At 43.4% G+C, this 23,413-nt stretch overlaps 1 protein-coding gene across 1 annotated transcript in view; it reads right to left on the reverse strand.

Moving 5' to 3' along the window:
* Positions 1-23,413, reverse strand: part of tnmd (tenomodulin) — a 93,747-nt gene that overhangs the window by 5,181 nt on the left and 65,153 nt on the right. Inside the window, exons 4-6 of the mRNA XM_065019810.1 lie at positions 17,125-17,232; positions 9,040-9,202; positions 8,796-8,902 (exon numbers count right to left, since the gene is read on the reverse strand). Of these exons, the coding sequence (XP_064875882.1) occupies positions 8,796-8,902; positions 9,040-9,202; positions 17,125-17,232 (378 nt within the window). The remainder of the gene's footprint in view (positions 1-8,795; positions 8,903-9,039; positions 9,203-17,124; positions 17,233-23,413) is intronic.

Here is a 23,413-nt window from a genome sequence, read left to right on the forward strand (position 1 = left end):
CTTATCAGCCGCCTCACAGCTAAAACTGTGATGGTATGAAATCCAAATCCAGAGCTTCAGTTTGGGAAAATGAATGGAAATATATTTATTCAAATGATGGGTGATTACAAAAACAAACAGACAATTGGCATTGATCACATTGTACCTCCGAGACAAATTAATCAGAGGCATCCTTTTTAAAAACGGAGCACGCATATTAATCATTTTGGCTTCAAATTCCCCTCTTCAACAGGATGTGGCGGCGGGTGATTGGAATGGGGCACCGTGGGAAATCTGGGGCCGTCACTCACAAACAAGTGGCATTAACGAAGGGTAAAAGTCATTACCCTTGCGCTCTGTCTGATATCTGACTTGGTCACACACCGAAACGCGTCTCACGCGTAACATCATATCAGAGATTTGATCAGTCTGTCAAGTCAAACTTTCAGTCAGTCATTCAATAATGAGGAAGCGAATCGAGCCGCGACGACTCCTTCAATTTCCACACTACTGAGTGTTATTTTACACACGCTGATTACTGTTCTCCTTGTGGCTTGAAACACACAAGCCTCGTTGCTGTTATTTAATCGTCTTTATCAGAGCTGATCATCACAGTCTCTTTGATATTCTATTAAAACACCAGGGACAACATTTCCATTTCATACATGACTGTAGGTGTTGGGATTCGGTAGGTGTTGGGATTCGTCTTAAATGGAACCCTGTTCCCTAAATAGTCCATTACTTTTGAACAGGGCCCATAGGGAATAGGGTGGCATTTAGGACACATCCTAGGTATGAGATGCAGAAGGCACTGCCTTGTACTCCCAGTGCTGGTTGTGTCGTCTTATATCAACCACATGAACTTCATTATGCAGGCAAGGGCGAAACCTGTAATGGTTAAGCCAAGGGGAAGTATAATATGAAATATATTATAAATATGCCACTAAGCTTTTATCCTGAGCGACTTCCATACATTTTTAGTAGGTGTACAGTATGTCGACCTTGGCATCACTAGCACCACACGCAAGGCTCTTACCAACTGTGCCACATAGGCCCAGGAATTATCTGTGTTTACAGTTTGGCATAGCCTTGCTCAGGGAGGAGAGGAGGTATTTACAGCCTCTGTTCGCCCTCGGTCTCCTGTGAACCATCACTGCCCACCCAGGGAGGACAGGAGGTCTTTACAGCCTCTGTTTACCCTTGGTCTCCAACCTCCACTCATGCCCGGGCATCCTTATCTTTTTCAATGCTAACCTTGCCTGACAAAGAGGCCTGGGCATTGGTACAGGGTCACACTATGGCTCAACCCAATCACCCAACCTCCAACCTGTCACGTTCTGACCTTAGTTCCTTTGTTTTTGTCTTTGTTTTAGTCTGGTCAGGGCGTGAGTTGGGGTGGGCAGTCTATGTTTGTTTTTCTATGTTGGTTTTTGAGTTCGGCCTAGTATGGTTCTCAATCAGAGGCAGCTGTCAATTGTTGTCCCTGATTGAGAATCATCAATTAGGTAGCTTGGATTTCACTTTTGGTTTGGGGGTGTTTGTTTCCGTGTGAGTGTTTGGGCCACACGGTACTGTTTCGGTTTTGTAAATTCACGTTGTCATTTATTGTTTAGTGTTCTGAGTTTTAATGAAACATCATCATAAACACTTACCACGCTGCGCTTTGGTCCTCCTCTCTTTCTCCCGACGACATATGTGACACAACCGGCCAAAACACGTTTACAATATAATTATGTATGCCGGCTGGACAGACTGAGGCCTGCTTCCCAATCATATCTGAAGGCTTATCCTTTCCCCGTCTAGGTGAAGGACAGTGATGTGGCTTCTCCAGCGCTGCCAGATGATAGTTATTCAGTCGGAGAGCTGTCCAGGGCCGCTGCTGCAGCGCTGTGCGAAGGCTCTTCCGTGGTAGCCGCGGCTAAAGGTCGGCCCCATATATCTCCCCACCTCTGTCACTGCTACTTTAATGATTATTAGTCAGGTCGCTTCGAAATTACCTGCCGAAATACGTAATCAGGGGCCCCAGTGGCCTTCAGAGGAAAGGCCACGGTGGAGGCCAGATCCGGTGGAAGGGTGCAGGGGTCAGAATCAGCGCTCTACAAAAGGTCTCGGTCTATGTCGGCATCCCACTGTCATCAACAGCATCTTCAGACTCATGCCACTGGCATCAACAGCATATTCAGACTCATGCCACTGGCATCAACAGTATCTTCAGACTCACGTCACTGGCATCAACAGTATCTTCAGACTCATGCCACTGGCATCAACAGTATCTTCAGACTCATGCCACTGGCATCAACAGTATCTTCAGACTCATGCCACTGGCATCAACAGTATCTTCAGACTCATGCCACTGGCATCAACAGTATCTTCAGACTCATGCCACTGGCATCAACAGTATCTTCAGACTCATGCCACTGGTATCAACAGTATCTTCAGACTCATGCCACTGGCATCAACAGTATCTTCAGACTCATGCCACTGGCATCAACAGCATATTCAGACTCATGCCACTGGCATCAACAGTATCTTCAGACTCATGCCACTGGCATCATCAACTTCAGACTCATCCCACTGGCATCATCAACTTCAGACTTGCCAATTATAACTTGCTGCCTCCCCTCCGTCAGTCACAAACGCCTTTGTTATCTGCTGGGCCCACAAACACTGACTAGCGGTGGCCTTGGAATGGGCGGGTTGGAGTTTTAGCTATGTATTACCTTAGCTGATTTTAAAAAGGGGAGCGGGTTTCATCTCCCGGTGTGCTTTAATTGCATAGCATTGCAGCTGGGGCCATAGAGGATGAGCAGGGAGGAGGGGAAGGAAGAGAGGAGGAGAGGAGGAGAGGGGAGGAGGGAAGGAAGAAAAGAGGAGAGGAGAAGAGAAAAGGGAGGAGAGTGAAGGCAGGCAGGCAGGCAGGTATTCCTGGGCCAAGCCTGATAAATGTTAATATTATGGCTGTATGTTTGTCTGTGTGTGTGTGTGTGTGTGTGTGTGTGTGTGTGTGTGTGTGTGTGTATGGGTGAGTGTCCGTCTGTCCCCTGGTTCCTCAGAACTCAATACCATTCTTCCTTTTCTGGAATGAGCTTTTTAATGCTTACTTAGACAGCCTGGGTGGTCTATACTATGTATGTGTGTGTGTGTGTGTGTGTGTGTGTGTGTGTGTGTGTGTGTGTGTGTGTGTGTGTGTGTGTGTGTGTGTGTGTGTGTGTGTGTGTGTGTGTGTGTGTACGTGTACGTTTACCTTTGAGTGCATGATGTGTGTGTTGCTGTTCGTGTGTGTGTATGCATGTGTGTGTGTCAAGGGTAACTAATCATGGAGCACTAAGCCGCTCACATGCACAAAAACATGGCATTTTGTTCTCTTCCCTCTTTGTTTCCTTCCATGATAATTAAGGCATGATTCATACATGTGGCGTATCTATTCAGTAACGAGTGACCTTAGGAGTGCTGTTTTGCACGATGTTCGTACAAGCTGCCTGCTAGCTACCTGCCTTTGCCCGAAAAGAAAGCAAAAAAGGCTCTGGCTGAGGCTGTGGGGAAAACGTTGCTGCCTTTGAAGGCTAGATATTCCTCTCCATTAATGTAGAGACATTAAGAAAGTCTTAAGCAAGGCAAGTTCATTTAAACAGATATATAGAGCCATTTATATGCCCTGTGGTACATCAAGACAAGTCTGTTTTATGCTATGAAATTAAGCATCAATTAGCAAGAGTCAATTTCTCTGCAGGAATAAATTAAGGAGAACTAGGCACCACCGTGGCTCGTATCACCTAGTGTGGTGCTGGTTTGCATCCAACATGGCAGCTTATTCTCTATATAGTGCACTAGAAAGTATTCACACCCCTTTACTTTTTCCACATTTTGTTGTGTTGCAGCCGGAATTAAATTGAGATGTTGTATCACTGATCTACACAAAAGTGGAATCTGTATGGTCCCTCAATCGAGTAGTGAATTTCAAACACAGATTCAACCACAAAGACTAGGGAGGTTTTTCAATGCCTCGCATTGAAGGGAACCTATTGGTAGATGTGTAAAACTTTTAAAAGCAGACGCTGAATATCCTTTTGAGCATGATGAAGTTATTAATTATGCTTTGGATGGTGTATCAATTAGAGGTCGACCGATTCATCGGAATGGCACATTAATTAGGGCCTATTTCAAGTTTTCATAACAATCGGTAATCGGTATTATTGGACACCAATGACGGCCTAGGAAAGGTGGGTTAACTGCCTTGTTCAAGGGCAGAATGACAGATTTTTACCTTGTCAGCTCTGGGATTTGATCTTGCAACCTTCCGGTTACTAGTCCAACGCTCTAACCACCTGCCTTACATTGCACTCCACGAGGAGCCTGCGTGGCAGGCTGACTACCTGTTACCCGAGTGCAGCAAGAAGCCAAGGTAAGTTGCTAGCTAGCATTAAACTTATCTTATAAAAAACAATCAATCTTAACATAATCAGTAGTTAGCTACACATGGTTGATGATATTACTAGTTTATCTAGCGTGTCCTGAGTTGCACATAATCGATGCGGTACCTGTTAATTTATCAGCGAATCACAGCCTACTTCTCCAAACAGGTGATGATTTAACAAGCACATTTGCGAAAAAAGCACTGTTGTTACACCAATGTACTTAACCATAAACATCAATGCCTTTCTTTAAAATCCTACACAATAATATATTTTTAAACCTGCATATTTAGTTAATATTGCCTGCTAACATGAATTTCTTTCAATTAGGAAAATTGAAGGTTGTACAATGTAACAGCAATATTTAGACTTAGGGATGCCAACCGTTAGATAAAATACGGAACGGTTCCGCATTTCACTGAAAGAATAAACATTTTGTTTTTGAAATGATAGTTTCCAGATTTTACCATATTAATGACCTAAGGCTCGTATTTCTGTGTGTTATTATGTTATAATTAAGTCTATGATTTGATATTTGATAGAGCAGTCTGACTGAGCGGTGGTAGGCAGCAGCAGGCTCGTAAGCATTCATTCAAACAGCACTTTTGTGCGTTTGCCAGCAGCTCTTTGCTGTGCTTCAAGCATTGAGCTGTTTCTGACTTCAAGCCTATCAACTCCCGAGATTAGGCTGGTGTAACCGATGTGAAATGGCTAGCTAGTTAACAGGGTGCGCGCTAACAGCGGTTCAATCGGTGACGTCACTCGCTCTGAGACCTTGAAGTAGTTGTTCCCGTTGTGCTGCAAGGGCCACGGCTTTTGTGAAGCGATGGGTAACGATGCTTCGAGGGTGGCTGTTGTCGATGAAGTTCCTGGTTCGAGCCCAGGTATGGGCGAGGAGAGGGACCGAAGCTATACTGTTACACTGGCAATACTAAAGTGCCTATAAGAACATCCAATGGTATAGAGAGAAATAGTCCTATAATTCTAATAATACCTACAACCTAATTTCGACGGAGGTGACCTCCGTCGAAATTATTGCGTAATCTCCAGCTGCGTGCATTTTTCCATTTACTTCAGAGGAGAAACCCAACTGCCACAAATGATTTGTCATCGAATAGATATGTGAAAAACACCTTGAGGATTGATTCTAAACAACGTTTGCCATGTTTCTGTCGATATTATGGAGTTAATTTGGAAAAAAGTTTGGCGTTGTAATGACTGAAATTTCTGGGTTTTTTCTTAGCCAAACGTGATGAACAAAACGGAGCGAATTCTCCTGAACAAAAACTGAACATTTGCTATCTAACTGAGACTCTCCTCATTGAAAACATCCGAAGTTCTTCAAAGGTAAATGATTTTACTTGAATGCTTTTCTTGTTTTTGTGAAAATGTTGCCTGCTGAATGCTAGGCTTAATGCTATGCTAGCTATCAATACTCTTACTCAAATGCTTGTGTAGCTATGGTTGAAAAGCATATTTTGAAAATCTGAGATGACAGTGTTGTTAATAAAAGGCTAAGCTTGTGAGCCAATATATTTATTTCATTTCATTTGCGATTTTCATGAATAGTTAACGTTGCGTTATGGTAATGAGCTTGAGGCTATGATTACGCTCCCGGATACGGGATTGCTCGACGCAAGAAGTTAAAAGGAACCACCAGCTTTCATATGTTCTCATGTTCTGAGCAAGGAACTTAAACGTTAGCTTTCTTACATGGCACATATTGTACTTTTACTTTCTTCTCCAACACTTTGTTTTTGCATTATTTAAACCAAATTGAACACGTTTCATAATTTATTTGAGGCTAAATTGATTTTATTGATGTATGATATTAAGTTAAAATAAGTGTTCATTCAGTATTGTTGTTAATTGTCATTATTACAAATAAATAAATCAGTCGATTAATCTGTATCAGCTTTTTTTGGGGTCCTCCAATAATCGGTATCGGTATCGGCTTTGAAAAATCATAATCGGTCGACCTCTAGTATCAATACACCCAGTCACTACAAAGATACAGGCGTCCTTCCTAACTCAGTTTCCGGTGAGGAAGGAAACTGCTCAGGATTTCACCATGAGGCCAATGGAGATTTTCAAACAGTTACAGCATTTAATGGTTGTGATAGGAGAAAACTGAGTATGGGTCAACAACATTGTAGTTACTCCAACATACACTTGGAGACAAATTCACCTTTCAGCAGGCTAATAACCTAAAACACAAGGCCAAATCCACACTGGAGTTGCTTTCCAAGACGCCATTGAATGTTCTTGAGTAGCCTAGTTACAGGTTTGACGTAAATCGGCTTGAAAATCTAGGGCAAGACTTGAAAATGTCTATCTAGCAAAGATCAACAATGAACTTATCTGAGCTTGAAGATTTTTTTTAAAGAATAATGGGCGAATATCGTCATCATAAGAAACAATACTGTGCAGCCGTATTCATTGATCTGGCCAAGGCTTTCGACTCTGTCAATCACCACATCCTCATCGGCAGACTCGACAGCCTTGGTTTCTCAAATGATTGCCTCGCCTGGTTCACCAACTACTTCTCTGATAGAGTTCAGTGTGTCAAATCAGAGGGTCTGTTGTCCGGCCCTCTGGCAGTTTCTATGGGGGTGCCACAGGGTTCAATTCTTGGACCGACTCTCTTCTCTGTATACATCAATGATGTCGCTCTTGCTGCTGGTGAGTCTCTGATCCACCTCTACGCAGACGACACCATTCTGTATAATTCCGGCCCTTCTTTGGACACTGTGTTAACAACCCTCCAGGCAAGCTTCAATGCCATACAACTCTCCTTCCGTGGCCTCCAATTGCTCTTAAATACAAGTAAAACTAAATGCATGCTCTTCAACCAATCGCTGCTTGCACCTGCCCGTCTGTCCAACATCACTACTCTGGACGGCTCTGACTTAGAATACGTGGACAACTACAAATACCTAGGTGTCTGGTTAGACTGTAAACTCTCCTTCCAGACCCACATCAAACATCTCCAATCCAAAGTTAAATCTAGAATTGGCTTCCTATTTCGCAACAAAGCAACCTTCACTCATGCTGCCAAACATACCCTTGTAAAACTGACCATCCTACCAATCCTTGACTTCGGCGATGTCATTTACAAAATATCCTCCAATACCCTACTCAACAAATTGGATGCAGTCTATCACAGTGCCATCCGTTTTGTCACCAAAGCCCCATATACTACCCACCATTGCGACCTGTACGCTCTCGTTGGCTGGCCCTCGCTTCATACTCGTCGCCAAACCCACTGGCTCCATGTCATCTACAAGACCCTGCTAGGTAAAGTCCCCCCTTATCTCAGCTCGCTGATCACCATAGCATCACCCACCTGTAGCACGCGCTCCAGCAGGTATATCTCTCTGGTCACCCCCAAAACCAATTCTTTCTTTGGCCGCCTCTCCTTCCAGTTCTCTGCTGCCAATGACTGGAACGAACTACAAAAATCTCTGAAACTGGAAACACTTATCTCCCTCACTAGCTTTAAGCACCAGCTGTCAGAGCAGCTGACAGATTACTGCACCTGTACATAGCCCACCTATAATTTAGCCCAAACAACTACCTCTTTCCCTACTGTATTTAATTTATTGTATTTATTTATTTATTTTGCTCCTTTGCACCCCATTATTTTTATTTGTACTTTGCACATTCTTCCATTGCAAATCTACCATTCCAGTGTTTTACTTGCTATATTGTATTTACTTTGCCACCATGGCATTTTTTTTGCCTTTACCTCCCTTATCTCACCTCATTTGCTCACATCGTATATAGACTTGTTTCTACTGTATTATTGACTGTATGTTTGTTTTACTCCATGTGTAACTCTGTGTCGTTGTATGTGTCGAACTGCTTTGCTTTATCTTGGCCAGGTCGCAATTGTAAATGAGAACTTGTTCTCAACTTGCCTACCTGGTTAAATAAAGTTGAAATAAAAAAATAAAAAAAAAATATCATCATATCATTCCATTCCATCACCAAGAATGGAACGTTTTTGTGTTATGAGAATAATTGCCGCGACCTAACAAATGTTTTGGGAACTTTCACAGAACCAATTTTGGTTTGCTGGGAAAACGTTTGCTGGGAAAACGTTACTGGTACATTGTGTTATTACATTACCTGGGAACTTAATGAGAACTTTGGGGAAGGTTCTGTAATGGTTGTTACAGATGTTATGCACAACATTTAAATGAATGTTAGGAGAACATTCCAAGGATCTTTCATTTATTTTATTTTTTTAAATAAAACCCTAATTTAATGGGAATCTTAGCTAATGTTCTGGAAATGTTTCCGGGTTGCTGGGTAGGCCCTATGTACTGCAATACTTTGGCCCTAGTGCACTACATAGGGAATAGGATGCCATTTCACATGCAGCCCCAGTACAGTACATACGTAGTCGTTGACAGGAACCTGGTCCAGGACGTCACGAGCGACGCGGTTACCTCTGACCTCAGCATCAGGTATGTCCTCCTCATCCTCCACCTCGTGGAACTCAGCATCTGCACCAAAAGGAGGAAGTACAGAGAACAGCTGTTGATGTACTTTACTGGATCACAGCAGAAATGTCTGTTTTTCCTGTTTGAGGTGATGTGAAGGAGGGGGTGGAGAGGGGTGGAGAGGCCCCGGTGCCCTGTACCTCTCATGGGGGAGGGATGGATCCAGTGGATGGGCAGCTCCTGGCATATCTCCCAGATCTTGGAGTTGAGGAGGAAGGCTGGATTAGCGATGGGCTCCTCGGCAGGCACCCACACCTGGGAGTCCTCCATCACCTGCATGTCTATGCCCTCTGTCTCAACCACCTGTCAGGGAAAGCAAACACACGCACGCACACACGCACACATGCACAAACATCTTCATTTTCGTGAAATCTTTGGGGAGTAAAAACTTTTGACCATTAAAAATCGTTGAATCCAGGCTGTATCACATCCGGCTGTGATTGGGAGTCCCATAGGTCGGCGCACAATTGGCCCAGCCTGGGTTTGGCCTTGGTAGGCTGTCATTGTAAATAAGAAGTTGTTCTTAACTGACTTGCCTAGTTAAATAAATGTCAAATTAAAAACAAACCTTAAGCTTAAAATACCATTTGAACAAATTCAGGACATGCAGTCCTGCCTTTTCAAAAAAGTTATTGCTTTCCTACCTTGTCAGGACATTCGGGTGAATTGTTAGGACATTGGAGTCCTGATAAGGTAGGAAAACAAGTACACACACACACACACACACACACACACACACACACACACACACACACACACACACACACACACACACACACACACACACACACACACACACACACACACACACACACACACACACACACACACACACACACACACACACACACACACATACAGTGAGTATCAAACACACCCAGCCTTACATGGCCGCAGGCACGCACGCACACACACCTTCCTCCACACACCTGTCAGAGCCCAAGAACACACACACACACACACACACACACACACACACACACACACACACACACACACACACACACACACACACACACACACACACACACACACACACACACAGTTCTGTACCCTCTGCATTCTCAGCCTTCTCTCCCCAGAGCCACAGCACACAAGCCCTGGCCATGTCCTTTTATTCATCACCCTTTATTGTCCACTGGGAGCACCGCCACTTCCTGCTTCCTAGCCTCCTGCTCATTCTCTGTTTCTTCCTATCAGGCCTCCAGGCAGTCCTTTCTGCCCGACGATAATCCAACGACGGCATAAATTTGACTTTGAAATGACTTTCTAGTGCTTTATACTTTATTGTGCGGTGAAAGGCCGCAATATCATTAAAATACAGCAGCCACAATAATAAGCATAGCGTCCTCCCCCATCCCCTCCTACTGCATTCAGCTCAGCGACGTGCTTCATTTGTTCATACTGTAGTTCATGAGCTGTAAAGTAAACTATTATTGCTTAATGATAGGGAATGCATGTCACTGCTATCTAATAGAGATGTATGAAAGGGGCTTTTGGCGATGCCTGATATTTGTTTCTTTATGTATATGTAAATACGTCGGCAAACAAACCCCTCTTCCCAGTGCCTCGTTAATTAGCGGCTGGAGAGAACAGCAAAACAGTTTACTTGACAAATGTTTTTACAAGGTGATTCTCTCCCGGTTTGAAGCTTAATTGCACATTAGTTGAGCTTGATGAAGGATCCCCGGGCTATGGTTGGAGCCACTGGTATCATTTATATTAGGTTGTGCACTCTCGACTCTCCCTCCCTTTCTTCCTCACACCTTGCCGATTCTTGCTTTATTTGAATTTACTGCCCATGCTGCTGTCTCGCTCTAACTGTTTGTGAAGTGACATGATGCCAGTAACCCTGTGGAGACAAACTCGCACCTCGTTCTGGCCAGATGAAAGAATGCGTAGCAGCGTGGCTACTCAAGCGCTAGCTGCCTGTGTCAGTGCTTAGCTAAGCTGCCAAGCCACCAAGCCTTTGACACAGTTTGCTCTCACTCTTTTCAGCAAATGTTTAGCCTGGTCCATATCGGGCTAAGCTAATGATGACTCAAAGGAGGACTAGGGGGCTCACTCCCCCTGAACTACAGACATTAAAATGAAGGCCAGGAAACACAAACAGACCTGCCTAATTGGACCTCAGAACCACTGAAGCCAAGCAACTAAGCAAACCTCCCTGAAATGAGTAAGTGGAGGTCAGGACACAGACTGACCAGTTGAGAAACAAGACCAATAAGGAAGACAACCACAATCCGGAAGGCTAAATTGATCATGGCTAGTGTGGAATAGGGATTGAAAAAGGCTATTTGACCACTACAAAGTCAACTTATGATTTTAGAGCTACATTTTTTTATCATGCAGTTATGTCCCAATTTAAGCTGCTTTGTATCTATATAATATTGGACAAAGTAAAGACTTTTTGTATTGGGTGTCAGACTAATATAATGTATTTGTATATTGTAACTTTGAGCCTATGTAAGTACATTCCACACACAATCAGTGTCATACTGTAAAGAACATATACTTGCCCTGTCTTGCTATAATGTCCTAAAGGTGCAACATTTGTTTTGTGACACATACTTGTTTGTCATAGATCAATGAACATTTTCTCATGATATCATAAGACTGTATGTGACATTACTTCCCATCTGGCTGTCTCCCATACTGAACAGACATTGCACACTTTTCATAATGTTCATTATTTGTATGTTCAAAATGACATACAGCTTTTTGTTTTAGTAATATGACATTTACCTAGAGTACATATCATTCCAAGAATGTGTTGTTTTGCATGCATGGTATGGCATTTGTTTGTGGTTTTTATCTGAGTGGGAGGTTCTGGCTTGCCAGCTAGGCTGGTTGTGGCCGTACATATTAAGTGGTTCCCCCGAAGAGCAAGAAGGGATCCAATGACACTGTTCTACTGTCTGAAGAAGGAGGACAACAGCAATTCCATCGCTTCAACATTGGAGGAAACTGGAGGGAGGCTCAGGGATTACAGCCTCCCATCATTTCACACGAGGAACACATTGAAAATGGCGGAAAATACTGGTGGCAAACAATTCATGTTTGTCACCTGGTTCTACTCCCCGAGTGCTTTATTTCCTTATCAGCTGCTCGCAGTTTCTCCACCAGCTGCATTGTTTTCACCTGGCCTCTGAGAATCTGAGGCTCCAGACACCCCGCGCTGAGCCCACGTTCACATAGCCCGCAGGCTTGGAGCAGCAGCAAAACCATTACTGTTTTCTCTTCAACCCCTCTGTGGTTCACAAGGTAGTACCACAGTCAGAACCTGAAGGGAGACTTGTCTGTGAGACAGAGGCCTCCCAGGCCACGGGTGGGTGGATTCTGATGGACAGTAGATCACGTTCTACTTTCTAATGTAGAGGAAGCCTACAAAAGGTCAAAGGTCAGAGAGGTCTTCAAGTCCTTGATATGCTATCCCAATAATGTAGTTCAGTACCACTGTTTGTTATACAATACCGGTAATACTTTACAAAACAAAATAAACATGTCATGCCTTGGTCATAGTATTTTGTGTTGTCGTTATATATTTGGTCAGGCCAGGGTGTGACATGGGTTTAAATGTTGTATTTCGTATTGGGGTTTTGTAGGCATTGGGATTGCGGCTGAGTAGGGGTGTAGCATAGGTTTGGCTGCCTGAGGCGGTTCTCAATCAGAGTCAGGTGATTCTCGTTGTCTCTGATTGGGAACCATATTTAGGTAGCCGGGGTTTCACTGTGTATTTCGTGGGTGATTGTTCCTGTCTTTGTGTTAGTTAGCACCAGACAGGCTGTATAGGTTTTCACGTTCCGTTTGTTGTTTTGTATATTTATTTAGTTATTTCATGTATCGTTCTATTTCATTAAAGAACATGAGTAACCACCACGCTGCATTTCGGTCCTCTCCTTCAACAGACGAACGCCGTTACAAAACAAACATGAGTAAAGGATCAATAGATACATTGACAACATTTATAATAACTTAATAATTACAATGCATTGATAGTTAACAAATACATTAATAAATGTTTTTTATTAACAAATGCACTGCACTACACATTGTACTTTAGGGTGTCATAACTTGACATTCCTCAGTTAAAAGGCTATGGACCAGTGTGCATATTGTGGGACTTGGTTTTCACTAATCCAGTATGATTATGAGCTAACCTTTTGTACATGCACATGTGTGCTTGTGCATCAATGCAGCCTTGTGTCTTTCCCTGTCCTCTGGAGCACATCCTCCAATTGTCTCCCCTGCCTCCTCCTCACCAAAGACAAGGCACCTATCTGATTGATTCCACAGCTGTGAATTAAGGTTTAACAGAGAAGTCTAATTAGGTTTGACAGTGGACAAAATAAGACCAAAATGGCAGTGGTGTAAAGTACGTAAGTAAAAATACTTGAAAGTACTACTTAAGTCGTATTTGGGGGTATCTGTACTTGACTTTAATATCTATAATTTTGACAACTTTTACTTCTATACATTCCTAAAGAAAATAATATACTTTTTACTCCATACATTTTACTCCATACATGACACCCAAAAGTATTCGTTACATTTTGAAAATGGTCCAATACAGGAAAATGGTCCAATACAGGAAAATGGTCCAATACACACACTTACTGTATCAAGAGAACATCCCTGTTCATCCTTACTGACTCAGATCTGGCAGACTCACAATACACACACTTACTGTATCAAGAGAACATCCCTGTTCATCCTTACTGACTCAGATCTGGCAGACTCACAAAACACACACTTACTGTATCAAGAGAACATCCCTGTTCATCCTTACTGACTCAGATCTGGCAGACTCACAATACACACACTTACTGTATCAAGAGAACATCCCTGTTCATCCTTACTGACTCAGATCTGGCAGACTCACAAAACACACACTTACTGTATCAAGAGAACATCCCTGTTCATCCTTACTGACTCAGATCTGGCAGACTCACAAAACACACACTTACTGTATCAAGAGAACATCCCTGTTCATCCTTACTGACTCAGATCTGGCAGACTCACAAAACACACACTTACTGTATCAAGAGAACATCCCTGTTCATCCTTACTGACTCAGATCTGGCAGACTCACAAAACACACACTTACTGTATCAAGAGAACATCCCTGTTCATCCTTACTGACTCAGATCTGGCAGACTCACAAAACACACATTCTCCTTTTGTCAATTATGTCTGAGTGTTGGAGTGTGCCCCTGGCTATCTGCAAATAAAATAAAAACAAGACAATTGTGCCGTCTAGTTTGCTTAATATAGGGAATTTTAAATGATTTATGGTTTTACTTTATATTTATTTAAAACCAAATGCTTTTAGACTTTTACTCAAGTAGTATTTACTGGATGGCTTTCACTTTTACTTGAGTAATATTCTATTAAGGTATCTTTACTTTTACTCAAGTATGACAATTGGCAACTTTTTCCACCCGCTGCAAAATGGCAGGAACATATGGTGCAGGCTGGGCAATTAGTATCTGGAAACATGGGCCAGACATTATAAAGATGAGGGAGAAGGGGATGCAGTCTGGTTCTTTGTCTAAACAGCTTGTGTTCTTAAAGTCAGAAAGGGATATCTGTGACTTACTTGGCATGACAATGTACCAACATAATATAGTGTATTTTTTAAATGATGCACCAGGGAAGAGCGTTATGATATTTCCCAGATCTGTTGGAGCCATGTGTAAAATGGAAATGAAAGTGGAGGATGGTAGAGGCGGAAAGTATTGAGAGTGGAGAAGGCTAGTGGTTGAAAATATTGAGAGTCTAGAATGGTAAAGGCAAAAAATATTAAGAGTGGAGAATGGTAGAGGCAAAAAATATTGCGAGTGGAGAATGGTAGAGGCTGAAACTATTGAGAATCTACAGTATAATGGTAAAGACTCAAAATATTTAGAGTGAAGAATGCTAGAGGCAAAAAATATTAAGAGTGGAGAACGGTAGAGACTGAAAATATTGAGAGTGGAGAATGGTAGAGGCTGAATATATTGAGTAAGGGATTCTTTAAAAAAACACAAACACTTTTTTGCACTGTGAATTGTACTGTGGCACCAAGAAATTAGATATTTTGATTGATAGAATTTCGCCCATCATTCTCGCCAAACTTCACATAAGGCTATTGGCCCGGGAGAAGTGAGATGAATGCTATATCTCTTCCTCAGACCCCTCTTTCTCTCTTACACTTCCCCCTTTAGGCTATTTGGGTCAAGCCTTTCAAGAGTACAATTAAATATTTATATTAGTTCAAGATTGGCAGCAAACACCATTTGATATGTGGGCAGCTTTCAGACTGTTTCATGAGCACTGGAGACTGAGTTTCTTTTTCAGCGGTGGAGGGCAGAGAAGATTGGATGTTCAGGGTGAGTGTTTGTGCTCTGCTCTCCGACTACTCTTCTCTGTTTATTCCTACTACCCTTGCAAAATGCATGATCGTTCCCTGTGGTAACACACAGACAGACAGACAGACAGACAGACAGACAGACAGACAGACAGACAGACAGACAGACAGACAGACAGACAGACAGACAGACAGACAGACAGACAGACAGACAGACAGACAGACAGACAGACAGACAGACAGACAGACAGACAGACAGACAGACAGACAGACAGACAGACAGACAGACAGACAGACAGACAGACAGACAGACAGACAGACAGACAGACAGACAGACAGACAGACAGACAGACAGACAGACAGACAGACAGACAGACAGACAGACAGACAGACAGACAGACAGACAGACAGACAGACAGACACACACACACACACACACACACACACACACACACACACACACACACACACACACACACACACACACACACACACACACACACACACACACACACACACACACACACACACACACACACACACACACACACACACACACACACACACACACACACACACACACACACACACACACACACACACACACACACACACACACACACACACACACACACACACACACACACACACACACACACACACACACACACACACACACACACACACACACACACACACACACACACACACACACACACACACACACACACACACACACACACACACACACACACACACACACACACACACACACACACACACACACACACACACACACACACACACACACACACACACACACACACACACACACACACACACACACACACACACACACACACACACACACACACACACACACACACACACACACACACACACACACACACACACACACACACACACACACACACACACACACACACACACACACACACACACACACACACACACACACACACACACACACACACACACACACACACACACACACACACACACACACACACACACACACACACACACACACACACACACACACACACACACACACACACACACACACACACACACACACACACACACACACACACACACACACACACACACACACACACACACACACACACACACACACACACACACACACACACACACACACACACACACACACACACACACACACACACACACACACACACACACACACACACACACACACACACACACACACACACACACACACACACACACACACACACACACACACACACACACACACACACACACACACACACACACACACACACACACACACACACACACACACACACACACACACACACACACACACACACACACACACACACACACACACACACACACACACACACACACACACACACACACACACACACACACACACACACACACACACACACACACACACACACACACACACACACACACACACACACACACACACACACACACACACACACACACACACACACACACACACACACACACACACACACACACACACACACACACACACACACACACACACACACACACACACACACACACACACACACACACACACACACACACACACACACACACACACACACACACACACACACACACACACACACACACACACACACACACACACACACACACACACACACACACACACACACAGACAGACAGACAGACAGACAGACACACACACACACACACACACACACACACACACACACACACACACACACACACACACACACACACACACACACACACACACACACACACTGAGTGAGTCAGAGAGATGCAGATAGTCATTCTATACCAGTAGCTCTGTGTCCACTGTCACCACCTCTGTCACTCTGGGAAGCTCTGTGGTCTGGGTCTTGATGTAACACCGCTGGTGTTTGGCGAACCAGATCCCTGTGATTCCCTTTGAGGGAAAAAAGAGAGAAGGAATAATAATTATCATTATTTCATCTGTGATGTGGAACAGCTAAGCGCCAGGGCGATATCATTTTTCAACCCGTTTCTATGGTCTCTTGAAGAAAAATCTAAGCTCTTAACAACTAAGAGAAGTTAGAATGTAATGAGTGTGCAAAGGTGCTTTCCATCCTCTTTATCTTCTTTAATTTTCTAGTAAATCACAGTTTAAAGACAGCTCGGCACCTACAACACAAACCTTTTAGAAGAGACTGTGAGTAAAGAACGAGGGGTTCTTCCTAACTAAACAATACTTCATAGAGGGATGTCTCCAGCAGGAGAGTCAAGCGACATGTCAGAGGGCAAAGCAGCAGTTGCACCCCAAATCCCACCCTATTCCTTATTCTGTACAGTGCACTACCTTTGACCAGGGCCTATAGTAATGCACTATATAGCGAATAGGGTGTGATTTGGAATGCATCAGGTGTCTCTACGGAGGCTGCCCCGGCAGAATTAGTCAGTCATAGGTCCCTGTCACTCTCTTAATCTGTTCAGCCAAGTGAAGAGCCACTCCCTTCAGCGCCATTGACTATCCTCCACTGTGTGGAATTCAGGGTCTTTTCAATTTGACGACCAGAGAAAGCCTATTTCAACAAAGCAGACATATCTGTTAATTGTCTTTCTGTGTGCCATTCTCTGTTCGACAAAGTAGTTCTGCCGGTATAAGTCTGAAACCCCAGGAAAGCATATCAGATTGTCTGCCGTCTCTAGGGCTACCATATATCAGATTGTCTGGCGTCTCTAGGGCTACCATATATCAGATTGTCTGTCGTCTCTAGGGCTACCATATATCAGATTGTCTGCTGTCTCTAGGGCTACCATAGAATAACATAGAGTCATCAGCATATGACAATAGACTGCTGGATCTTTCCCGGCAACGCCTGCCTTCACATTGTATCATGATAAGTGGTAGCATGAAAATGGACTTGATTCAATCAGAATTGAATTGCATCTAAATGGCACAGAGCTCTGATGCATTTCTGACATCTTCTTTAAATCAGTGTTAACTCAGTAATACAGACACTTTTCTCCACTTGTCTCTAGACGCCACACATGACTACACGATATGAAGCAACACCTGTTATAATCTCCTCGTCATAATCCCCCTGTCATAATCCTGTCATAATCCCCCTGTCACAATCCCCTTGTGTATAGTTTCATCTGCGAGGGGGAAAAACAAGGCAATAATAGCCGGCGACACAAAAGCATAATGTTTATGCCTGACTTTATTGTGATGAGCCTGTTTAATTTACTGTAATGGCGAGTGCCGCTACAGAGAGAGGGAAAGGACATTCTCGTGATGAGATGCAATGATTACCGGGATTGGTCAACCAGAAAATGAAGAAAAGACACATCATTACGGGGATAAGAAATGGGAAAAAGATGCGGGCTTATAAAACCACGTCAAAATACCGGCTCGCTATTCTGCCCAATTAAACATGCTACACATACACCAACAAGCTTTGAGCTTTCCAACTGAACAATGATTTGATTGGAGGGCCAGTTGCATCGCCATTGCATAGAAAGGTTAGGGGATGCTGTACCAATCAATCAATCATCAATCATACACATGATAAGACACACACTCTACACACGTACACATGGATTTTGTGTTGTTGATATGTGGTAGTAGAGTAGTGGCCTGAGGAAACACACTTAACGTGTTGTGAAAAGTGTTATGAAATGTAATACCATGTAATATTTTAAATAGGATGTAACTGCCTTAATGTTGCTGGACTAGTGTGGATCCTTAATACACACAAATACATTGTCACTTGGGCTCTATATTCCCGTGTCTTCCTGCGTCTGTTGAGTGTCAGGTGACGTGTTGAGGAAACAAACATGGAAGCTCAGGATGCTCATTCTACTTTTATTGAAATAATTATAAAAATGATTAAACTCAAACTCTCCCCTCAGCTCTTCTGAAAGCTGAACCTAAACCCATGGCATTAAATAAATAAATAAAAAATATATGTTTTAAGTGAGAATAGGCATGGTCTGAAGGCAAGAAATTCACATGAGCACCACAGTGCCTATTCCACACATGCTCTAACACTTACTTCAGTAGCTATGTTGGTATTGTACTTCAATCTTTGTGTAGGAAGGTTTGTTATGATTCAAACCTTCTCAAACAGTCTAATTCATACTCTTAGAGAAGGTGCTTCCACAATAATATGATTTGTACTGTATACAAGGTAAACTATTGGATTCGTCACACACCACAGTAAGACATTACCATTATGCTACCTTTCATTATTTTTTTGATTAAATGAAAGTACGCTTTGCTTTTATACTTACAATACCATCAGGCTTGATTGAGCTGGTTTGTCTTGTAGTAATGTGGTGCATACCTGTATTTCCTTAAACCTTTAGTTTAGCAATACATGTCATTGGGGAACAAATATCATAATAACATCCTTTTTTTGGTTAGTAGGTGCTCAACATAACAACAGGTGGTGGTGTGTGGGACAGTATCTCAGATAGATGGAGCCTGTCTGCATTCCTGATTTCTGTAACTGTTTCTTACGTGTAATATTGACATAAGTTCAGAACCTCCTCCTGTGGTCAGTTACAATAAACACCTGCTACTCCCTGCGCTTGGAACCAGCTCTCTGTCTCCCATCACGTTCATTATAGAATACCTCACCAAAAACGACAGATTCAGTGGAGCTGCAGCTACGTCTAGCCCGACAGGAGAAACTAATTGATGAACTCTGCGAACCTCCTTCGCCAGTCCATTCCTGCTTCACCGATATCAGTTGCCACAGCCTCCTCTCGTTCATCTTGCCCCATATCCATGCCTAATAAATACAATGGCTCCCCAGGGAAATGTCAAGGATTTATCATGTAATGTAACCTGTACATAGACCATCAGCCCGCTGACTTCACCTCTGACAAAGACAGGGTGGACTTCGTCATCTCCCTAATCACAGGCAAAGCTCTGGATTGGGTCACAACCCTATGGGCCGCTGATCTGTCCTCTGAATCAGGTGTTTGACCATTCCGTTTCAGGTCGTCACACCGGGGACCTGTTATGTGAGCTATGACAGGGCCGTCACTCCACCACTGAGTATGCCCTGGAGTTCTGCACCATGGCTGCTGGCAGTGGATGGAGTGAACCAGCTCTCCTTACAGTCTACCGGAGGGGTCTTAATTGGGAGTTACAGACCGAACTGGCCTGCAGAGGATATTTAACGGACCTCAACCAATACATCTGGATGTCCATATGCATTGGCAACCTACTGGTGGACCGCAGACCTATACAGTCGACCATGGCCTGCGAGTCTTCCAGGCCCATGCAACTCGGCCGTGCTCCTCTCACGCCTGCCGAGAGACATCGGAGGTTACGTGAAAACCTGTGCCTCTATTGTGGAGAGTAACCACCTACTCAATAGCTGTCCGTTTTGCCCCCCACGAAGGGGTGACCACAACCCCTCCACTCCCGCCCGGGTAAGCACCTCTACGTTTTTGAATATTACCAAAAGGCAGTTCGGTATCCCGGCTCTTCTTTCTGCTGATGGGGTCATTCAGTTTGTTGAGGGACTAGTGGGCTCGGGGGCCGCAGGTCATTTCATTTACGAACAATTGGCACAACAGTTAAGAGCCAAACTAATCCCTGTTAAGTCTCCCCTTAGGATTAATGCACTGGATGGACAAACTCTCGGAACTGGTCATGTGACTCGCATGACCAAAAGTATCACCCTTCAGATTGGCCTCGTTCACTCTGAGGTCATTCAGTTAATGGTGTTGTCTTTGCCTAAAGAACCCCTAATCCTCGGTCACCCCTGGCTAAGCCTTTACGACCCTGCCATCTCCTGGCGGCAAGGGGAACTGCTGTCACAGTCTCCCACCTGTTTTAAGAACTGCTTAACCTCTTGAACCTATGGGGGCGCTATTTCATTATTGGATAAAAAAACGTGCCCGTTTTAAGCGCAATATTTTGTCACAAAAAGATGCTCGACTATGCATATAATTGACAGCTTTGGAAAGAAAACACTCTGACTTTTCCAAAACTGCAAAGATATTATCTGTGAGTGCCACAGAACTGATGCTACAGGTGAAACCAATATGAAACTTCAAACAGGAAATGAGCAGAATTTTTGAGGCTCTGTTTTCCATTGTCTCCTTATATGACTGTGAATGTGCCCTGAACGAGCCTACGCTTTCTGCCGTTTGCCCAAGGTGTCTGCAGCATTGTGACGTATTTGTAGGCATATCATTGGAAGATTGGCCATAAGAGACTACATTTACCAGGTGTCCGCCCGGTGTCCTTTGTCGAAATTGGTGCGTAATCTCCAAGCTGCACGCATTCATCCATGTGATTCAGGGGAGAGAGGAGACTTCCACGAACGATATATCATCGAAGAGATATATGAAAAACACCTTGAGGATTGATTCTAAACAACGTTTACCATGTTTCAGTCGATATTATGGAGTTAATTTGGAAAAAAGTTTGGCGTTTTGATGACTGAATTTTCGTTTTTCTTTGGTAGCCAAACGTGATGTACAAAACGGAGCGATTTCTCCTACACAAAGAATCTTTTTGGACAAACTGAACATTTGCTATCTAACTGAGAGTCTCCTCATTGAAAACATCCGAAGTTCTTCAAAGGTAAATGATTTTATTTGAATGCTTTTCTTGTTTTTGTGAAAATGTTGCCCGCTCAATGCTAACGCTAAATGCTACGCTAGCTATCAATACTGTTACACAAATGCTTGTTTTGCTATGGTTGAAAAGCATATTTTGAAAATCTGAGATGACAGTGTTGTTAACAAAAGGCTAAGCTTGAGAGCTAGCATATTTATTTCATTTCCTTTTCGATTTTCATGAATAGTTAACGTTGTGTTATGCTAATGAGCTGCGGGGATAATTACACTCCTGGATACAGGTTTTTTTCGTAACTAAACGTGATGAACAAAACGGAGCGATTTGTCCTAAACAAATAATCTTTTTGGAAAAATGGAACATTTGCTATCTAACTATTTTGAAAATCTGAGATGACAGTGTTGTTAACAAAAGGCTAAGCTTGAGAGCTAGCATATTTATTTCATTTCATTTGCGATTTTCATGAATAGTTAACGTTGCGTTATGGTAATGAGCTTGAGGCTGTATTCACGATCCGGGATGGTTAGAATCAAGAGGTTAAATCTACCCTGTTGAGCCACCTCTATAGAAGGATCGGAGGTTGCCATTCCAACACACATCCCACCTGTATATGCCCAGTTCCAGAGTGTCTTCAGCGAGAAAAAGGCATCCATTCTGCCCCCTCATTGCCCAGAGGACTGCACGATTGACCTCCTTCCTGGGTCATCGCCCCCTAAGGGTCAGATCTACACCTTGTGCATTCCAGAGAATGAGGCTATGGATTCATCTGTCCATCCAAGTCTCCGGCTGTATCCAGTTTCTTTTTTGTAAAAAAAAAGGATGGTAGTCTCCATCCCTGCATAGATTACTGACCTCTCAATGAGCTTACCACCAATAATTGATTCCCTCTTCCTCTGATTCCGTCCGTACTAGAACAAGTTGGACAGGCTACCATCTACTCCAAACTCGACCTACGTAGTGCTTACAACCTGGTCAGTATACGAAGTGGGGATGAGTGGAAGACGGCGTTCATCACTGCTAGGCGTCATTACGAATACCTGGTTATTACCTACGGTCTCACCAATGCTCTTGCAGTATTCCAATCCTTCATGAATGAAGTTTTCCAGCACATGATCAATCAGTTCCTCATCGTGTACATTGATGATATCTTGATCTACCCTCACTCCCATTGCAGAACATGTACAGCATGTGTAACAGGTCCTCCAATGACTACAGGACCACCATCTGTATGTCAAGGCTGAGAAGAGCGCCTTTCACTTTACCACAGTAACCTTCCTAGGTTTTGTGTTGACACCAGGAGGGGTTAATATGGATAAGGCAAAGTCACGACCATGCTTAACTGGCCCAAACCTACCACTGTAAAGGAACTACAACGTTTCCTAGGATTTCCAACTACTACCGCAAGGTTAATCCGAAACTGCAGCAGCACAACCACTCCTCTCTCAGCTCTCACCAGTCAAAAAACCAGTACCATCCAATGGACCGACACAGCCCTTACTGCATTTGAGACCTTTAAACTCCTCTT

The sequence above is a fragment of the Oncorhynchus nerka genome, linkage group LG6, assembly GCF_034236695.1.
Source record: "Oncorhynchus nerka isolate Pitt River linkage group LG6, Oner_Uvic_2.0, whole genome shotgun sequence".
Taxonomy (NCBI): Eukaryota; Metazoa; Chordata; class Actinopteri; order Salmoniformes; family Salmonidae; genus Oncorhynchus; species Oncorhynchus nerka.